This window comes from Anabrus simplex, chromosome 2 (genome assembly GCF_040414725.1).
Source record: "Anabrus simplex isolate iqAnaSimp1 chromosome 2, ASM4041472v1, whole genome shotgun sequence".
NCBI classification, from domain to species: Eukaryota; Metazoa; Arthropoda; class Insecta; order Orthoptera; family Tettigoniidae; genus Anabrus; species Anabrus simplex.
In genome coordinates, this window is record NC_090266.1 from 820857790 (window position 1) to 820879556 (window position 21767).

The 21767-nt window shown below is 40.0% G+C and overlaps 1 protein-coding gene across 3 annotated transcripts in view; it reads left to right on the forward strand.

The window, feature by feature from the left end:
* Mdr50 (Multi drug resistance 50) overlaps positions 1–21767 on the forward strand; it is a 114180-nt gene that overhangs the window by 77369 nt on the left and 15044 nt on the right. For all 3 annotated transcript variants that reach the window (XM_067141510.2, XM_068225862.1, XM_067141511.2), the window contains exons 15-19: positions 4310–4471; positions 4651–4854; positions 6729–6970; positions 17269–17428; positions 19118–19312. In XM_067141510.2, the coding sequence (XP_066997611.2) occupies positions 4310–4471; positions 4651–4854; positions 6729–6970; positions 17269–17428; positions 19118–19312 (963 nt within the window). The remainder of the gene's footprint in view (positions 1–4309; positions 4472–4650; positions 4855–6728; positions 6971–17268; positions 17429–19117; positions 19313–21767) is intronic.

Below are 21767 nucleotides of genomic sequence, written 5' to 3' on the forward strand. Positions count from 1 at the left end.
TCACTGATATAGATTCCTTCGTTATTCATGACTGCCCGACAACGTTTCCCTAGCCTGTCAAAGACTAGAAGGTAGAAAGAGCAGGATCTTGATGCGCGGAGAATTCATCGAGCCACGATTTCAGCTCTACATCGGTACTCAACGAAAATTTTCGAGAACTGTTGACGATTGACCAAAATAGATGAAAATCGGTAAAATATTTTGGATGGATGCAGAAGAAATCCCAGTTCCCAATCGAGCTCCTCTAGTGTTTTTATTTTTTGGAGATTATAATGAGGTAGTCTGACAGGGGTGCTCCTAAAGGGGATTTAATGATTGTTCAAACACCAGTTATATTCCTGAATTCTTAATTCTGTTACTGACTATTATTTCAGTCTACGTTCACGACTGTAGGTGGCGTCTTATTTTGTACGTCTGTAAGAGTCTTCACGTTTGCAGGCAAGCTGCAAACCTAGGGAATGGAGATCACAGGAGATTGGGCATGACAGAGAATATGCAGTTTGGAGGCGTGACTTGTTTTTCTACTGAGAAAGGATTGCCACACTCCCTGACATGGGTAAACTAATTTCCTGCGTGATCGAGTATGACGACCATGGTTTCAATGAAATAGTGTAACGCCAGGCAAAATCGGCAAACCAACAACCGCTTCTGTGCAGCAGTATTGTATACTAGAAAGGAGTATGAAAGATCTGAGTCTGCTTCTGTCTGTCAAATCTATCCCTTCAGGTAATTCCTTTGTTTGCTGTAGAATCGTACCACCACCACCACCAACAACAATAACAACAACAACAACAACAACAACAAAAACAACAATAACAACGTAGTATACGATATGTTGTTTCTTTCTGTTTTAATGCCTATTATCAGTGGAAAACTAATTTTGTTTCAGTTATTGTGCACTAGACATTAACTCGTATAGCCTACCAGTAATTATTTTTGTTAACACAGTGATATTAAAAAAGTGCATTATTAAAACAATTTAGAACAATAATAGATGCCCTCGGTCATAACGATGGAAATAAACGTTGTTGAAGAAGATGATATGATGGTATATATTTTCTCTTCGTGCTTCAGATGGACTTATTTTCACGTTGGCAGAAGAATTAATGAGATTCTGGGTATGAGGCTGGATATCCCATCAGTGAGCAGAGGAATCCGCCTTTATATAGCGTAAAAATGGTATTTAAGATATCCAGTCAGAGGTATCCGCATTTATATAGCGTCAAGGATGGTATTTAGGTTATCCGGTCAGCCAACACCAGTCAATCTTAGGTCTTAAATATGTAACGACTGTCCACAGTCTAAAATCACGGTGAACGAATTGCAGTGAACGAAAGACATTTGCATGCAAAGCACATGCTTAAGTTGTGCCAAAATCCTGTAAAATGAACTTTATAGTAGTACCAAAAAACAAAGGTAGATTTTAAAAATAAAAATATGACCTTTTTATTTTATTTCATTACCTGCGATTGCAGTGCTGCTCTAATTTTCAAATATAGGTTTACTGATTGAAAATAATCCATTTCATGGTTTTCATGAGATTTTAAAATAAATAGTAAGTCTAAATGTGTAAAAGACGTGTTTGTTTTGTGGGTTACTCAGTGTCCCGGTGTACGGTTAGTGTCACTGAAATATAGGTGTACGGTTCCAGGCCTAAACGTAGTATTTTGGGAACGAAAGGACACTGATTAACCGACTGCACCACACAGGTCGACACCTAGTTTATCAACGACGCATGGTCGTGTAGTTAGGCAACACTCTTAAAACTGAAGTAACATTTATAGTCCTAAGAACAATGTAATGTTTTAGCTGGTTTTCTGTGGTTTCCCTTTTTCACACCAAACAAGTGCTGGGACTGTAAATCAATTAAGGCCACAGCAGCTTCCTTCCCAGTCTTAGTTCTTTTCCATCATTGCATCGCCAAAAACTTTTAGTATGTTATTGCGACCTTAAAGCGAAAGCAAAAAACAGGTTTTAAATGTGTTACCATTGTCGCAAAATGTCACAATCAGGTTCATCACTTCTGGAGAGGGAAATAATGCAAAGCGTATAACGTTTATAGTGAAGATTTGTTAAATAATCATAAAGCAATCGCTTTTGCCTATTATGAGAAAGAAATCCGTTCTGTCGAAATCTATGGAAAAAATTGTGAAATTTAAAACTACTCGAGTAATATATATGCAGTAAATGTAATTTAGAGAAACATTTACCAAAACTCGTACAGCCGGTCTAAGTGGATGGTCTTACGTTAAAAACAACCAAGTGATACGAACATGAATTCGAGAAAAACTGAGAAACATTTGAACTATTCGACAACTCATATACTGTACATTGTACATACAGTGTGAATGGGTATAGTTTTAGAAGAAGGGTTTAGTTACCTTTTACATACAACTGAACTTATGGATCACTTCACTAATAAAGTAATAAGAAAAGAATTTTATTGTATAATTAGCGCTGGGATCTTGAAATTTAGTAACTTCTCACGTAATATTGTAATATTAATTGTACAACATTAAAATTTCTTCCGTCGCTGAACCTTAGGTTAATATTTATAAGCGCATTCATCACGTTCTGTTTTAATTAATTTCCTTCTGATGTTACTATCAGTCCCTCGTAGGAGTGATGAACTCGTGGGATGAAGTTTAGTAGCCTTTTGAGATCCTTCACCTTTTCTGGATCCATACAACATTTCATTGAATACAACGTAGGCACAGAAAAACAAAAGAAGCCATTTTATTTTGTTAGGTATTTTACTTTGTAATGTAATGCATGGTACTACCAAACTTATGACACAACGAAACATGTATTTAACTAAAGCTAGTGTACATGCACAGTACGATTTTATATGATATACGAAGGAGAGCGCTTTAAGCTTTCCTTCGGTGTATTTAACTCCGCTTTTAAAAGAGTGTGACTTGCTTCAGCTTAGCATAAGACCACCCAAATATGCATAATTTCTTCATACAATTTTCTGCATCATAAAGAACGTGTTAAGTAAATTAACACGTGACGCCTGAATACTTCATACATTGAGTGGCCAAAAGTCACGGGAAGGGGTGACCCATTAGAAATGTGCCGTGTATGACCCCTAAGCGTTGCGGCTAGCTGCGTCGTAGCTGAGCAGTCTGTCACAGACACTAGTGTCGTGTAGATGGCAACACGTCGCGAGTTAACCGACTTTGAATGTGGGATGACCATCGGCGCACGGCGCACGGGTCAGGGCATTGCGGAGATTACACGCGAATTTGGGTTTCCGAGGTTAACAGTGTCGAGGGTGGATCTTTAATATCGCAGAGAAAATGTCACCACCCGCGTAAACCACCGTACGGGGAGACCACAGGTGTTTAACGAACGGACATCACGTCGCCTCCGCAGAACCATACTGGGCGCTTGGCGGGCTACTGTGAGTCCGATCACCGCCCAGCTGAATGTTGGTAGTCAGGAACCCATTTCTACCAGCACAGTAAGGAGGCAACTGTACCGCATAGGCTTCACCAGCCGACGACCAACTCGTACCCCTTTGCTGACAACTAGACACACAGCTCAACGATGTGCATGGGCCCGCGAAAATCGGCAATGGGCCATGGATCAGTGGAGTGTGGTGTGGTCCGATGAATTCCGGTTCCAGTTGTATCGCTCTGATGGGCGCGTGAGAGTGTGGCGTATGCCCCATGAAACTATGGATCCTGCGTGTCAACAAGGTTGTGTCCAGATGGGAGGTGGCACAGTTCTGGTCTGGGCGGCGTTCTAAGGTCACAATTAGGCCCAATTGTCTGGATGCAGGGAGCACTGACAGGTGCACGTTATGTGGACATTCTTTCTGACCATCTGCATCCCTTTCTAGTCCTAGAGTACCTGATGGAGATGCCATGATTCAACAGGACAGTGCCCCATGTCAACGCTCTGTGGTGGCACACAGGTGGTTGGAGGTTCACTCCAGTAAAGTTACGACCATGGATTGGCCCTCCAAATCCCCCGATCTTAATCCAATCGAGCATTAATGGAATGCTGTCGATGTTTGTGTACGCTGCATGAACCACGCACCAACTACACAAGACGAAATTGTGGGTAGCAGTGCAAGATGCGTGGGTCAGATCCTCCCAAAACGATTCCAACACCTTGTAGAGTCGCTGCCACGCCGTATTGTTGCTCGCGGGGGAGCCACTCGTTATTAACATCACATTCAGTGTCTTCCCATGACTTTTGGCCACTCAGTGTAGACAACAAGCTATAAAACACTGAAAATTAGCATTTGTAAGAACTGATAACAAAATCCAAACATGCTAAATTTATTTTCAACTTGCAGATATATACCTTTGGAGTGGCTGGAGAGCAACTCACCATGAGGCTTAGGGGCATGGCATTTAGTGCTATGCTTCGACAAGAGATTGCCTGGTTTGATGATAAGACCAATAACACTGGTGCTCTCTGTTCTCGATTATCAGGGGAGGCTGCAAGTGTTCAAGGCGTAAGTAATATGAAGATATTTGAGGATTTGTGTACAATTTAATTCACTGCTAAGGTTGAAAATTGGATGAATTTTCAGATGTGCCCAATAAAAAACCCTTTATTGGAAAATTCATATAGGCCTATTGTTAATTATGGCAAATTAATTTAAAAGCTTAATTTTAAATATTTCTTTTTCAGGCTACTGGTCAACGTATTGGGACAGTAATTCAATCGCTAGCTACTCTCGTTCTTGGTGTGGGATTGGCTATGTATTATGAGTGGCGATTGGGATTGGTAACTCTCTCCTTTACACCAGTTATTCTGGTAGCAAATTATTTGTTTCACAATATTATGGCCGGAGAGACTCTCAGCACACAGTCAGCGATGGAGAAAAGTACCCAGGTAATCAAGGCATTTTCCTCAGTAGAGTGCTCTAAGCATGTATAGTATGAGTGACCTATAATTTTCTTATACCACATGAGATAAATATTAGATATCCGTTAGTCAGAACTTGGATGAAGAGCGACATTTTGAGATTTAGCTGTTATCTTTCAGGTTATGATGTTAATTTCGTAGTTTGTACTGTTGAGTTTTTCACCAACAAAACCATGATAGTCAATTCTGATGGTGGTAGAGCTCTCATAAGTAATTATATTCATGGTATTAGGATTGATTTCTAAGAATTTATGTACAATTACTTGTCTAGACATACTTAAGGATTTCGGGATTAGTGAGGTATGTACTAAGTAGTTAAGAATATGTGGGTCAAGTAGTCCCAGGTGGTCAGCAGATCAGAGCTTATAGGATCTGAAATTGGAATAGGACGCTATATTATATAAGGATTGAAGCAATAATAATAATAATAATAATAATAATAATAATAATAATAATAATAATAATAATAATGATAATAATAATAATAATAATAATCGCCGGGATGAGTAGCTCAGACGGTAGAGCGCTCGTCTTCTGAGCTCATGTTAGCGGATTTGATCCTGGCTCAGTCCGGTGGTATTTGAAGGGGCTCAAATTCGTTAGCCTCGTGTCGTTATATATACCGGCACGTAAAACAAATCCCACGGGACAAAATTCCGGCACCTCGGCGTCTCCGAAAACCGCAAAGAAATTAGTGGGATACCAATCCAATAATAATAATAATAATAATAATAATAATAATAATAATAATAATAATAATAATAATAATAATAATAATAATAATAACATGGCTTTATCTGTGGGGAAATAGACCTGAAATCGTGCCACTGAGATGTTCTGTTCTGACTGTGCCGCCGTCTAATATCAAATGTGGATCTCAATTGCCAGAATGCTATGTGTGGCACCAGAGGTCTTATATATGCTGACAAGCATGATCCAGGAGGCCAAGTTTTCTTTCTACCCATCAGAAATAAAATGCTTTGTCTGAATTCTGTGGATAAGGAGTTGGGCACACTACTTCTGATCCCCAGCAGCTGCTAAAGTTGAAACTGAGGGCAGGAAGTTCAGAACAAGTAGGGTACCTACGTGATCATACGATGTAAATTTGTCTTCCTCAAAGGTCATCAAAACCAACAGTGGTACAGACACGTTTTTTGTGAGCTCGTAATTGTACACGTATGTCTCTCAGAGGTCGTCATTGATCACCAGTGGTACATACATTGTTCTCAGAAGTGGTCATGGTCCACCAGTGGCACACACACATGTCTTTCTCAGAGGTCGTCATGGACCACCTATCCATACCTCACCCGTCAAGTCTGAAAAACTGTCTGAGCGGGATGGTAAAAGATTAGAAACAAAGGAAAAACTCAGAAGAAAAGAAGGAAACTTTGCATACTTATATTGGCCTTTTGAGCTTTAGAAAATTACATTAATGACTCTTACAACGTAAAGTCTTTGCGTACAACAAACATTTCAAAGACAAAAGTTTTACATCAGACATATAAGCCAATAAAATTGTGACTGGCGAAGTACGTTATTTCTTTTCCACGTTGTAAAGTTATAAAGTTCTTGTTCTCCATTCAACAAGGAATTAATCAATAATAATTTTAATTATTTTTTGAATGAAGGTACATTTTTCCCCAAGAAGCTGCTATATAAAAGGAACTAGTCAATATACAATTTAAACATAACATGTAAGAGTATAAACAGGTAAAATTCCATTCTTATCTTTAACAAATTCAAAAGGAAACTGTTTTGATTATTTAAGTTCCCTGATTAAATAATATGAAAATATGTTCTTTATGCTCACATGAAGTATTTTGTCTATATTTCCCTTTCAGCAAGCAGTGGAAGCTGTGAGCAACATTCGAACAGTAGCAGGTCTTGGAAGAGAACGACTTTTCCACAGTCAGTACATGGCTGAGCTATTGCCAGCTCACAAACTTGCTCTACGCAACACACACATCCGTGCTGTGATATTTGGATTGGCCCGTAGCATCATGTTCTTTGCTTATGCTACCTGCATGTATTACGGAGGTCAGCTTATAGTAGATGAACATCTTCCATACGAAGATGTTTTCAAGTAAGTTTCTTCCAGATCTGTAACACTCATGCATATCATACCGATAATGTTAGATAAATGACATGGGAAAAACAATTTATCGGTATGTTTAGGTGATTCTTTCTCAATCATTTCTCTTCTCTAACAGTACAATTTTACAATTGGCACTACGTCGCACCGACACAGATAGGTCTTATGGCGACGATGGGGAAGGAAAGAACCGACCGTGGCCTTAATTAAGGTACAGACCTAGCATTTTCTTGGTGTGAAAATTGGAAACCACGGAAAACCCTCTTCAGGGCTGACGAAAGTGTGATTCGAACCCACTACCTCCCAAATACAAGTTCACAGCTACGCGCCCCTAAGCGCTCGGTCTCTAACAATAAAGGATCACGTAATAATACTGGGTTGTGTGTATTCTCAACCAAGGTCATACTAGGAATACATTTTTTTTTACTTATTCCTATACCAAGTCAACAGAAAATATATTTCATTTTATTACATATAAGTATTTTATTCCTGCCACTTCGTCGCTAAAGAACCTTGACTATAATCATTAGTAGAGGTGAGAATGTGCTTCCTTATCTTAAGTCACATTATGTTCTGGGAAATCTGTCTTCCTCCCTGGACATCCACATAAGTCTCTCCACCCTGAGACATTAGTTTTACTCTGTCTATAATATTAACTAGCGAATGTACCCGTGCTTCGCTACGGTATTCTACATTGTACTCGAATATCGAAGTAAATAGTGTACATGCAGTAAATAAGATTGTTTTAAAATTGCATGTCTCTTAGCGTTATCCGAGAAAGAGCATGGGGAGGTCCCCGTACGTTGTTTCCAATGTAAAGTGTTTGTTATGGATTTGTGATGTAACGGCAGGCTCACTTGCCTACTGCCATTCACAATCGAGTTGGGAAGTTTACATTATAATTGCAGGCCCCATTGCCTACTACGTGGACAGAATAGATTTAGGGAGTTTTCGTTAAAATGGCAGCCCCCGTTCCTACTTCCAGACAGATTACAGTTGAGGAGTTTTTATTATAATGGCAGGCAATTACCCTACTATCACTCGAAATTGAGTTGTGCAGTTATCATTATAATCCCAGGCCCATTTTCCTACTTCCAGCCAGCTTACTGCCAGTCACACCAAGTTGGTGAGTTTCCCTCAAAATAGCAGGCCACTATGCCTAATGCCAGTCACATTTTAGATGAGGACATTTCTTTATAATGGCGGGCACCCTTGCCTACTGCCAAACACAATCGGGTAGGGGAGTTTTAAACAAAACTGCATGCTCACTTGCCTTCTGCAAGTCAAATCGAGAAGTGAACTATTCATTACAATTGTAGGCCTTCCTTACTAATGACAGTTACACAGGAGTTGGAGAAGGAACCCTTTCATACTGCCAGTCAGAGTCGGTGTGGGGAGTACTGATTACAATAGCAGACCCACCCTTTCTCGATCGCTACAAATCGACATCAGTGAATATATATAGATCGACATACGAAAGTATATGCGTGTTTACAATATTGAAGACCTTCATTTACAGATTAACTGCTACTAAACGTACGTCATATCGACAAAGGATTATACCATAAGACACGCCGGATTTAGTGGCCTAAATGGCTGGTCCTATGATATGTCATCTATTCTTGGGTCAGATTGAGTTAGAAACGTGGAACAGGGTAACGTTTTTGTAAGATTATCTCACATTACATTACTTTTCGGATAATTATGTGACAGCTAAATACACTGACTGACAGAGCAAATGCAACACCAAGAAGGAGTGGTTCGAAAGGGATGAAAGTTGGGGAAAAAACAGAGACAGCACAGACGAATAATTGATGTTTATTTCAAACCGATATGCAGGTTACACAATGCGCACGGCATCGACTCAGTAGGATGTAGGACCACCGCGAGCGGCGATGCACGCAGAAACACGTCGAGGTACAGAGTCAATAAGAGTGCGGATGGTGTCCTGAGGGATGGTTCTCCATTCTCTGTCAACCATTTGCCACAGTTGGTCGTCCGTACGAGGCTGGGGCAGAGTTTGCAAACGGCGTCCAATGAGATCTCACACGTGTTCGATTGGTGAGAGATCCGGAGAGTACGCTGGCCACGGAAGCATCTGTACACCTCGTAGAGCCTATTGGGAGATGCGAGCAGTGTGTGGGCGGGCATTATCCTGCTGAAACAGAGCATTGGGCAGCCCCTGAAGGTACGGGAGTGCCACCGGCCGCAGCACATGCTGCACGTAGCGGTGGGCATTTAACGTGCCTTGAATACGCACTAGAGGTGACGTGGAATCATACGCAATAGCGCCCCAAACCATGATGCCGCGTTGTCTAGCGGTAGGGCGCTCCACAGTTACTGCCGGATTTGACCTTTCTCCACGCCGACGCCACACTCGTCTGCGGTGACTATCATTGACAGAACAGAAGCGTGACTCATCGGAGAACACGACGTTCCGCCATTCCCTCATCCAAGTCGCTCTAGCCCGGCACCATGCCAGGTGTGCACGTCTATGCTGTGGAGTCAATGGTAGTCTTCTGAGCGGACGCCGGGAGTGCAGGCCTCCTTCAACCAATCGACGGGAAATTGTTCTGGTTGATATTGGAACAGCCAGGGTGTCTTGCACATGCTGAAGAATGGCGGTTGACGTGGCGTGCGGGGCTGCCACCGCTTGGCGGCGGATGCGCCGATCCTCGCGTGCTGACGTCACTCGGGCTGCGCCTGGACCCCTCGCACGTGCCACATGTCCCTGCGCCAACCATCTTCGCCACAGGCGCTGCACCGTGGACACGTCCCTATGGGTATCGGCTGCGATTTGACGAAGCGACCAACCTGCCCTTCTCAGCCCGATCACCATACCCCTCGTAAACTCGTCTGTCTGCTGGAAATGCCTCCGTTGACGGCGGCCTGGCATTCTTAGCTATATACGTGTCCTCTGGCACACGACAACACGTTCTACAATGGCTGTCGGCTGAGAAATCACGGTACGAAGTGGGCCATTCGCCAACGCCGTGTCCCATTTATCGTACGCTACGTGCGCAGCACAGCGGCGCATTTCACATCATGAGCACACCTCAGTGACGTCAGTCTACCCTGCAATTGGCATAAAGTTCTGACAACTCCTTCTTGGTGTTGCATTTGCTCTGTCAGTCAGTGAACATAGCATTTGGCTCACATATGGCTACTGGGTGGGCCAATTTTCGTGAAGATTTTGATGATTCTGTATTTCATATAAGTAATCGAAATTATGAATTATGCATGTGAAAATTCCAAATTGACTTAACATCGATTAATAGAGAAAAATCAAACGTAAAAGGGATAAAGATACGGCAAAAAGTCATAAGACCAAGATTGTAGATCATTCCAAATTGAACGGAGATTGTGCAATCTGTAATGTGATAGGAATTTCCGAAGGTCTGCACCATCATTAAAATTGCCTGCATATTTCGATATTCTTCGGGGATAAAATGTGAAAAATTTAATGATCTAGGATGTTTTCCATTCGTTACAGGCTAAAACGTATAATTTTGTCAAATTTCAATTACCTTCTTTTTCTTCTGGCAGATTATGCCGCAATCTGGATTTTGGGCGAGGCGGGTAAAAGTTAGGACTTTCAGGAAACTAAACCAAAAATTATGGAGATGGTCATTATTACCCCTTAAACGGAAAGCTGTACGAAAATTTCGCCAAAATAGTCAGTGTAGAGGCACACAGTCGTTACGATTTGATTTATATAGATAAGGAATCTGCTCCATGTAAAACACATTTTGGGCTATGTCCGCTGGACTTAACCTGCAAAACTGACCATTCATGATATCTGCCTTATTAATCCTCCTGACGAAAAAATGCACATGAAAAAAGGTTTAGAGGTGGAATTCCATCATGTTTGTTCGATTTCCAGTCAGGGTGGTCTTGTTCTGTATATATTGTGGAAGAGTAAAATCACCATTTCGGTTCCCTATAAACCGCCAGTCCATTCCGGAACATGAAATGTTATTTACGTTTAAAACCTACCTTTGGACAGGTGGATGCTAAATATAAATTTTGGTTCGAATGTCTTCAGTAGTTTTCAAGTTGTAAGGAATACGCTTTACACGCACCCGCTCGCGAGTTATGATCGATGGGAGTTGTACAGAAAAACGGTCCGTTAATGATATCTCCCTTATTAATCCTCGTATCGAAATTATGCACACGAGAAAAAAGGTTTAGAAATTAATTTCTACCAAGGCAGGTAGATTTAAATTAACGCTGGTTGTGTATATTTTGTGGAAGTGCAAAATCACTGTTTCGGTTTCGTATAAACCCCCAGTCAGTTCAGGGATTTAGAAACAATATTTGCCCTAAAACCTATCAAGGACAGGTGTATTCTAAATATGAGTCTTGGTGGAAATACATCCAGTAGTTCGTAGCACTCGCGTACATACGGCGTAATTAAGGAAGAAAATTATACAGTTAAGAAAGTTGAAAGTAATAGAATACGGATTATAACTGAGGACAGCCGGATAACGACAAATATGTAAATGCCAAGTTAATGTATTGGAAAATCAAATGCCCCTCAATAAATTATGCTAGTGTGAGTTATGGATATAATAAAGCGGTAACAGAGGAGAAATTTAGGTCCAGTGATTCATAGGTAAACAAATAATAAGAAGATGACTAATGGTGTTATTACTTAATCTATTCGAGGGCGGTTATAACATCCAACGATATTCCGCCAATATCCCGCAGATAGGCCGATTGACGCCTCTCTTGCCTTCTACCCAAGGAACAACCACGAATTTAACAGCATGATGAGGAAAATGGCAATACGTTACTTCCCTGCTGGCATGCAGTCAGAGACGTTGCCATGGTAACCTGTAGGTTCGTTGTCGGTCTGTCGGTCACTCAATGCAGAGGATGATACCAGCGGAAAATTGTAAATTTCTCCGTCATGTGAAGAGTAAGGTAAATTATGGACATTACGAAAGTTGTTTATAATGAAGAGACGTTTCACGTACGGTAAACTAAGTTTACAGAAAATCAATAGTATAAGAGAAAATGGAGGAAAACCATTCTGGTACCATTCTGGTACCATTCTGGTTTTCCTATAAACCCCCGTCTATTCAAAGATTTTAAAATGATATGTATATTGAAACCTTCCCCGGTATGAGTATACTCTAAATATGAAGTTTGATTGAGATCTATACAGCCGTTTCGACGTGATGGTGGAAAAACCATTCTGGTTTTCCTATAAACCTCCGTCTATTCAAAGATTTTAAAATGATATGCATATCGAAACCTTCCCCGGGATGAGTATACTCTAAATATGAAGTTTGGCTGAGATCTATCCAGCCGTTTCGACGTGATGGTGGAAAAACCATTCTGGTTTTCCTATAAACCGCCCGTCTATTCAAAGATTTTAAAATGATATGCATATAGAAACCATCCCCGGGATGAGTATACTGTAAATATGAAGTTTGGTTGAGATCTGTCCAGCCGTTTCGACGTGATGGTGGAACAGACAGACAGACAAACAGACAAACAGACACGAAACGTAAAAACCACCGATTCGGTCTTGAGTTGGCCTAAAACGGATAAATATCTGAAAAATTGGCAAAACAAAAGAAATTACAGACAGCGGACCCCCTACAATTTTATTTATATAGATACACAGGACTGACAGAAAATTATCTATATAAATAAAATTGTAGGGGGTCCGCTGTCTGTAGTTTCTTTTGTTTTGCCAATTTTTCAGATATTTATCCGTTTTAGGTCAACTCAAGACCGAATCGGTGGTTTTTACGTTTCGTGTCTCTTTGTCTGTTTGTCTGTCTGTTTGTCTGTTCCATCACGTCGAAACGGCTGGATAGATCTCAACCAAACTTCATATTTAGAGTATACTCATCCCGGGGAAGGTTCCGATATGCAAATCAATTTAAAATCTTTGAATACACGGGGAGTTTATAGGAAAACCAGAAGGGTTTTTCCACTATCACGTCGAAACGGCTGAATAGATCTCAACCAAACTTCATATTTAGAGTACACTCATTCCGGGGAAGCTTTCGACATGCATATCATTTTCAAATCTTTGAAACGACGGGGGGTTTATAGGAAAACCGGAATGGTTTTTCCACCCTCACGTCGAAACGGCTGGATAGATCTCAACCAAACTTCATATTTAGAGTATACTCATCCCGGGGAAGGTTTCGATATGCATATTATTTTAAAACCTTTGAATAGACCGGTTGTTTATACAAAAACCAGAATGGTTTTTCCACCATCATTCCGAAACGGCTGGATAGATCTCAACCAAACTTCATATTTAGAGTATACTCATCCCGGGGACGGTTTGGATATGCATATCATTTTAAAATCCTTGAACAGACGGGGGTTTATAGGAAAACCAGAATGGTTTTCCTCCATTTTCTCTTATACTATTGATTTTCTGTAAACTTCGTTTACCGTACGTGAAACGTCTCTTCATTATAAACAACTTTCGTTATGTTCATAATTTACCTTACTCTTCACATGACGGAGAAATTTACAATTTTCCGCTGGTATCATGCTCTGCATTGAGTGACCGACAGACCGACAACGCACCTACAGGTTACCATGGCAACGTCTCTGATTGCATGCCAGCAGGGAAGTAACGTATTGCCATTTTCCTCATCATGCTTTTAAATTCGTGGTTGTTCCGTGGGTAGAAGGCAAGGGAGGCGTCAATCGGCCTATCTGCGGGATATTGGCGGAATATCGTTGGATATTATAACCGCCCTCGAATAGATTAAATAATGACACCATTAGTCATCTTCTTATTATTTGTTTACCTAGGAATCACTGGACCTAAATTTCTCCTCTGTTACCGCTTTATTATATCCATAACTCACACTAGCATAATTTATTGAGGGGCATTTGATTTTCCAATACATTAACTTGGCATTTACATATTTGTCGTCATCCGGCTGTCCTCAGTTATAATCCATTTTCTATTACTTTCAACTTTCTTAACTGTATAATTTTCTTCCTTAATTACGCCGTATGTACGCGAGTGCTACAAACTACTGGATGTATTTTCACCAAGACTCATATTTAGAATACACCTGTCCTTGATAGGTTTTAGGGCAAATATTGTTTCTAAATCCCTGAACTGACTGGGGGTTTATACGAAACCGAAACAGTGATTTTGCACTTCCACAAAATATTCACAACCAAACTTAATGGAAATCTACCTAAGTTGGTAGAAATTAATTTCTAAACCTTTTTTCTCATGTGCATCATTTCGATACGAGGATTAATAAGGGAGATATCATTAACGGACCGTTTTTCTGTACAAGTCCCATGGGACTTAACTCACGAGCGGGTGCGTGTAAAGCGTATTCCTTACAACTTGAAAACTACTGAAGACATTCGAACCAAAATTTATATTTAGCATCCACCTGTCCAAAGGTAGGTTTTAAACGTAAATAACATTTCATGTTCCGGAATGGACTGGCGGTTTACAGGGAACCGAAATGGTGATTTTACTCTTCCACAATATATACAGAACAAGACCAACCTGACTGGAAATCGACCAAACGTGATGGAATTCCACCTCTAAACCTTTTTTATGTGCATTTTTTCGTCAGGAGGATTAATAAGGCAGATATCATGAATGGTCAGTTTTGCAGGTTAAGTCCAGCGGACATAGCCCAAAATGTGTTTTACATGGAGCAGATTCCTTATCTATATAAATCAAATCGTAACGACTGTGTGCCTCTACACTGACTATTTTGGCGAAATTTTCGTACAGCTTGCCGTTTAAGGGGTAATAATGACCATCTCTATCATTTTTGGTTTAGTTTCCTGAAAGTCCTAATTTTTACCCGCCTCGCCCAAAATCCAGATTGCGGCATAATCTGCCAGAAGAAAAATAAGATAATTGAAATTTTACAAAATTATACGTTTTAGCCTGTAACGAACGGAAAACATCCTAGATCATTAAATTTTTCACTTTTTATCCGCGAAGAATATCGAAATATGCAGGCAATTTTAATGATGGTGCAGACTTTCAGAAATTCCTGTCACATAACGGATTGCACAATCTCCGTTCAATTTGGAATGATCTACAACCTTGGTCTTATGACTTTTTGCCGTATCTGTATCCCTTTTACGTTTGATTTTTCTCTATTAATGGATGTTAAGTCAATTTGGAATTTTCACATGCATAATTCATACTTTCAATTACTTATATGAAATACAGAATCATCATACTCTTCACGAAAATTGGCCCACCCAGTAGCCATATATGAGCCAAATGCTATGTATGTAACTGTCACATAATAATCCGAAAATAATGTAATGTGAGATAATCTTACAAAACATTTACCCTGTTCCACGTTTCTAACTCAATCTGACCCAAGAATAGATGACATATCATAGGACCAGCCATTTAAGCCACTAAATCCGGCGTCTCTTATGGTATAATCCTTTGTCGATATGACGTACGTTTAGTAGCAGTTAATCTGTAAATGAAGGTCTTCAATATTGTAAACACGCATATACTTTCGTATGTCGATCTATATATATTCACTGATGTCGATTTTTAGCGATCGAGAAAGGGTGGGTCTGATATTGTAATCAGTACTCCCCACACCGACTTTGACTAGCAGTAGGAAAGGGTTCCTTCTCCAACTCCTGTGTAACTGCCATTAGTAAGGAAGGCCTACAATTGTAATGAATAGTTCCCTTCTCGATTTGACTTGCAGAAGGCAAGTGAGCATGCAGATTTGTTTAAAACTCCCCTACCCGATTGTGTTTGGCAGTAGGCAAGGGTGCCGCCATTATAAAGAAATGTCCTCATCTAATATGTGACTGGCATTAGGCATAGTGGCCTGCTATTTTGATGGAAACTCGCCAGCTTGGTGTGACTGGCAGTAAGCTGGCTGGCAGTAGGAAAATGGGCCTGGCATTATAATGATAACTGCACAACTCAATTTCGAGTGATTGTGGGGTAATTGCCTACCATTATAATAGAAACTCCTCAACTGTAATCTGTCCGGAAGTAGGAAAGGGGGGCTGCCATTTTAACGACAACTCCCCAAATCGATTCTGTGCGCGTAGTAGGCAATAGGGCCTGCAATTATAATGTAAACTTCCCAACTCGATTGTGAATGGCAGTAGGCAAGTGAGCCTGCCGTTATATCACAAATCCGTAACAAACACTTTACATTGGAAACAACGTACGGGGACCTCCCCATGCTCTTTCTCGGATAACGCTAAGAGACATGCAATTTTAAAACAATCTTATTTACTGCATGTACACTATTTACTTCGATATTCGAATACAATTTAGAATACCGTAGCGAAGCACGGGTACATTCGCTAGTCAGCTATAAAACTAAACTAAACTAAATTTCAACAGGGAAATTAAGTCAAACCTTTACAATTATCAATGTAAAATAGATTAATAAAAAATTAGACATTCAGTATTAGTGAACTTGTGTAGATTTTCCCAATGAAAAATTAAGATAATATAGATAATTTCGTTTGAGAATAAATAGAAATCGACTTGAAAATGTTTGCTGACAACAAAATGTTCTAGATAGTTTCAGACACTGAGTAAAACAACATATGTAAAGTGTTTTTACTAGTGTCTGTCTGTTAGGTCATCAGCCCAGAGGCTGATTAGATCCTCAAATAGCACCACCAAAGGCTATGCAGTTATAGGGAAACCGCAAAAACCAATGGCAGAGCCCAAATGAGGCGTATTAGGCAACATAAGGAGTGAGGTAGCTTGCCATTACTTTCCTCACTGGACCAGAAGGTGCTACTGCAGCACGACTGATCCTATGAGCAACACCTTTCATAACACTCGGACACTATTTGTGCTCCAAATCTCATTACTCAGCACCACTCATACCCCAGCAGCCTCCATATTGTTACAGCCATGGATGAGAATGGGACTTCGGTGGAAGCTACACTTTGCTATGGTCTGTGCCAAGAGACGGATTCAAAAATACTGCAGCCATCAAGAAATGGCAACAGGCTGTTTTTACTAGTATACAAACTAATTACTGTGAATTGTGACCACGGCAAGTAACATAAATTGGCATGTGTTGTTTTACTCAGTCAAAATGATGGGTTTGTACTACTTGGTGATACCTTCCAAAGAATTGTGCCAGAAGTTACGAAGTTTCTATAAGTGGTAGAGTAAAACGAATGCTATTACTTGTCATATTTACCTAAAATGAGTAAACTGGACTTTTGCACCTTTACCCGAATGCCACAGATACATCCAGTTCGTGAAAGTAAGAAGTCATAAATATGTCACCATCTTTTCTTTCTTTCAGGGTATCTCAAGCCTTGATCATGGGAACAGTTTCTATTGCAAATGCCATGGCCTTTGCTCCGAACTTCCAGAAAGGCATGACATCTGCTGCTAAAATATTTCATTTATTAAATCGACAGCCCAAAATTTATGACAAAGCATCATATGCTGATGACAAGTGGGTACGTAAAGACACTTACTATTATACAGTACCATAGCAGATGTGAAATAAGACATTCATTTTAGCTCGTATTTTATGTACTGTATTTCTATGCCTCTCAGTCTACATTAATTAAATAGGTTCAGTTACTGATATTAAGAAACTCTTAATTTTCACATATTTCTCTCAGTCTCAAGATCTTCACTGCAACAAGTTACATTACACTCTGGAGAGCATTGAAGTTTTAAAACGGGATAATTTGTTCTTTCCTATTACTAGTCCACTCTTCAATCTCTCCTCTCCTTATACGGCAGTCAGGATATTAGTTCAAATCTGTTCAAAGATATTTTATTCCAGAAATTCCTCATGCTATGTGGACTAATAAATATGCAAACTAAGGGTACCATAAACTCCTTATATTCAAACACGACAACATTTTAACAAAATTTAACAAAAGCCGTGTGGATACCTCTTGGCAATAGAAATCTCCCCCCACCCCACCCCCACACCCAACCCCACCCCCACCCTGCAAGTTACCACCTTTAATTTCTGTACTTTTACCAACCAACAATTTTAATCAATCAATTTCATTACAAACACAAACATTGTAAATAATATTGAAATGTAAAAATGATCATACGTTATGTAAAAAATGTATTGAACATTAGGCCTATTAAACAAAATTGCAGAAAAATATTAAACAAAAATATAAAATATGAATTTTAATAAACAAACAAGACATTAAACATCAATTTTCCTAAACAATAATTGCGCTGAAATCTAGCAGGATATCTTTGAAGTCTATCACCCATCACTCAAAATTTACAACTGGAGCATGTTGCCTTCTAGTAAAATACCGAGAAAACACTTTCAGGGCTTAGTTCAAATGTAAACTACTGATACGTTGTAGGATGTCCAAACGTGAAAACTGTCCTAGTATAGAGCTCCTACCCTAATACTGTGTTGGATATTTCTTTTAATTTACTTTTGTCCTTTTTATAACAAATTCAAACTTGTCAAGCCTAAAGGCTGCACCGAAATATTTCCCAAGCTAACAGCTGACGGAACATGAGCTTCTAAGAAACGAGTGTAACATGAACTGGATGTCTACCGTTAAACTAATTCAAAAATTGTTGACAGGAATATTTCATGAATAGAGTATTTTCTGTATAGAGATTTTCGTGTGAATTTTTAATTTCTTCGAGTCGTTTCATTTCTTCTGTATTCTTGGAAACAATTTGAGAAAGCTTGAATATAGTTTTCTACCAAGAATAAGTCAATATTATTTTGTTCCGTTGTTGCGGGACCTCTAAAATGCGTGGGGCCCATTCTGCCCATTCTGCATTTTTTGTAATCTGGTACTGTGTTTACTGTTGGTCAATTGGCCTTCTGATCCAAACACATAAGTCTCGATACCCACCTCAGGTCGGTGGCATTTGTGGTTCTTGAATGAGACAAATATGTGTTGCTGGCTTCTGGAATATTGAAGAACTCCTGTGGGACAAAATCTGTCACTTAATTATCTGTTAAGGTCATTTATAGTTAGAACAAGTGTTAAAGATTCTTCTTCTTCTTCTTCTTCTTCTTCTTATTATTATTATTATTATTATTATTATTATTATTATTATTATTATTATTATTATTATTATTATTAAAGTAATGCTGTGTGGTACAATACAAGATCTCTATTAAAAAAACAAATATTTTCTAGGTGGCTGATGGGAGAGTACAGTATTCCAGAGTACATTTCTGCTATCCTACTAGGTCTGGAATCAAAGTTCTCAGTGGGTTGGATCTTTCAGTTCTTCAAGGGCATACCGTAGCATTGGTAGGACCCAGCGGCTGTGGTAAATCCACCTGTATTCAACTATTAGAGCGGTTTTATGATCCCATACAGGGATCAGTGGTAAGTAATGGCATTATTAATATCTTCAATCTATATTAAACAACTTATTTATACATTACCGAAAGATGTTAATATTTTCATTCAGAGAACAATATTTAAATTTGTAAGTTTGCACAGTTAACTCCAAAACTATAAATATCTAGGGTAAAAAATTAACTGTCTTGAATCTAGACTCTTGTACTGGTACTCTGCTATGAAGTTTGCAAGTTTGCATCCTTCAGCCAAATCATCCTTTTGTCTCTCTCTTATTGACTTAATAGGTTAATTCGACTTGGTAGAGATAATCAGCAAGTTTCAACATTAAAATCAGTGTAGGGCATTGATTTCTAATTAGTTTAAGTATGCAAGGGTTCAAGTGATCTAGGAGCCAAGTTCAAGGGTTCACTAAGTTAACTATTAAATGTGTAGTATCACATGAAACATATCGCTGGAATTCCACATCTAAAGTAACAGCAACAGATTCATTATTAGGGAGATGTCTACTAAATTTATGGCCGGCTCCGTGGTGTAGGGGTAGCGTGCCTGCCTCGCACCCGGAGGCCCCGGGTTCGATTCCCGGCCAGGTCAGGGAGTTTTCTCTCGACCTGAGAGCTGGTTCGAGGTCCACTCAGCCTACGTGATTAGAATTTAGGAGCTATCTGACGGTGAAATGGCGGCCCCGGTCTCGAAAGCCCAGAATAACGGCCGAGAGGATGCGTCGTGCTGACCAAACGGCCCCTCGTAATCTGCAGGCCTTCGGGCTGAGCAGCGGTCGCTGGACAGGCTAAAGTCCTTCCAAGGGCGTTAAGTGCCGTGGGGTTCTACTAAATTTATACAGAATGCAGAACAATGATTTTGAAATCAATGGGACAAATAGAAATGCCACAATAAGAAGAGGAGTTAGGCAAGGATGTCCACTCCCTCCTAACCTCTTCAATATGTTCATCGAAGAAGCCATCACAGTCGTGAAAGAGAAAACAGCTGGGATCAAAATTAATTGTAAACAAGTACATTCTATAAGATTTGCTGATGATATTACCTTATCAGCAGAAACAGGCGAAAGTATGCAGAGAATGATCAACATACTAGCAGAAACATCAGGCAAACTGAACCTCAATATTAATGCAAGGAAAATAAAACTATGACAGTGAAATGAAATGGCGTATGGCTTTTAGTGCCGGGAGTGTCCGAGGACATGTTCGGCTCGCCAGGTGCAGGTCTTTTGATTTGACACCCGTAGGCGACCTGCGCGTCGTGATGAGAATGAAATGGGACGAAGACGATTCCCCTGTCGGGAATCGAACCCGGGACCCCTGTGACCAAAGGCCAACACGCTAACCATTCAGTCATGGAGCCAGACACTATGACAGTAAGTAAATCCAAGAAAACATCATAACACACATTAAAATTGACCGTGATAACATTGAACAAGTGAAACGGTTTTGCTAGCTGGGAACTGTAATCACGAGTGGCAATAGGGGCATATCAAAAGTCACGAAAAGGATAGCAATGGATAAGAGATCCTTCCAGACAAAAAAAGCATCTGCTGGCCAACAAACATACAGATACTTGAACTCGGCAGGCCTTTGCTAAAACCTTTGCTTGGCGCGTGCTTCTGTACGGCTGCGAAAGCTGGACATTAGGAGAGCAGAAACTGAAAAGACTAGAGGCAATTGAAATTTGGATCTGGAGGAGAATGCAGAGGATAAGTTGGACTTAAATGAAGAGCAATACCGAAGTCCTTGTCTGGTAACTGAAACTGAAAAACGGAAAATACAATTTATTTGTCACATTCTACGGCATGAGGAGTTCCTCGGTAACATCACTGAACGAAGAACTGCTGGGAAAAGAGGAAGAGGACGACCCAGAGTGGCTTATTTCAAGAACCTTATTCTTAAAATGAACTGCAAGACTTTCGACGAGTTGAAAAGACTGGCTCAAGATAGACACCCATGGCTGCGGCGACAAGGCTTAGCCTTTAGAATATGATGATGCTGTCTATAAATTTGGTGAATTATGCCCTGAGCTGCAGATGTATATGAAAGAATCCTGTGGAAACTTTTCCCAAAACGTAAGTCAACTTTTGTTGGGAAATCCAAGTATTTTGTCTGTTATTCTGGCTCAGCAACGGAAGTATCTCAGGGAAACAGATTTATGCAAACAGAACGAAAGTTAACCTTTGGTCTTGATGGAGTAAAGTTTTTATTAGCCAGAGATGATGAATAAATAATTAGACAGTAAAAGGCAGCATTTTACTAGCAAAGTGTGTATTTATTTCTGTCATGTATTATATATGCATACTTACAACTAACCTGCATGCACTAACAATGAATGAAATACATAATCAATGATTTTCACAGGGGTAATACTGCCTGCAGTCAGGTTACGTCAGAATATGAAGGGATAGCCTGACTACCGCTCGCTGCATGTTCCTCAGCGCTACCCGTCTAATGCGCCCCCTGGCGTTAGTAAGCTT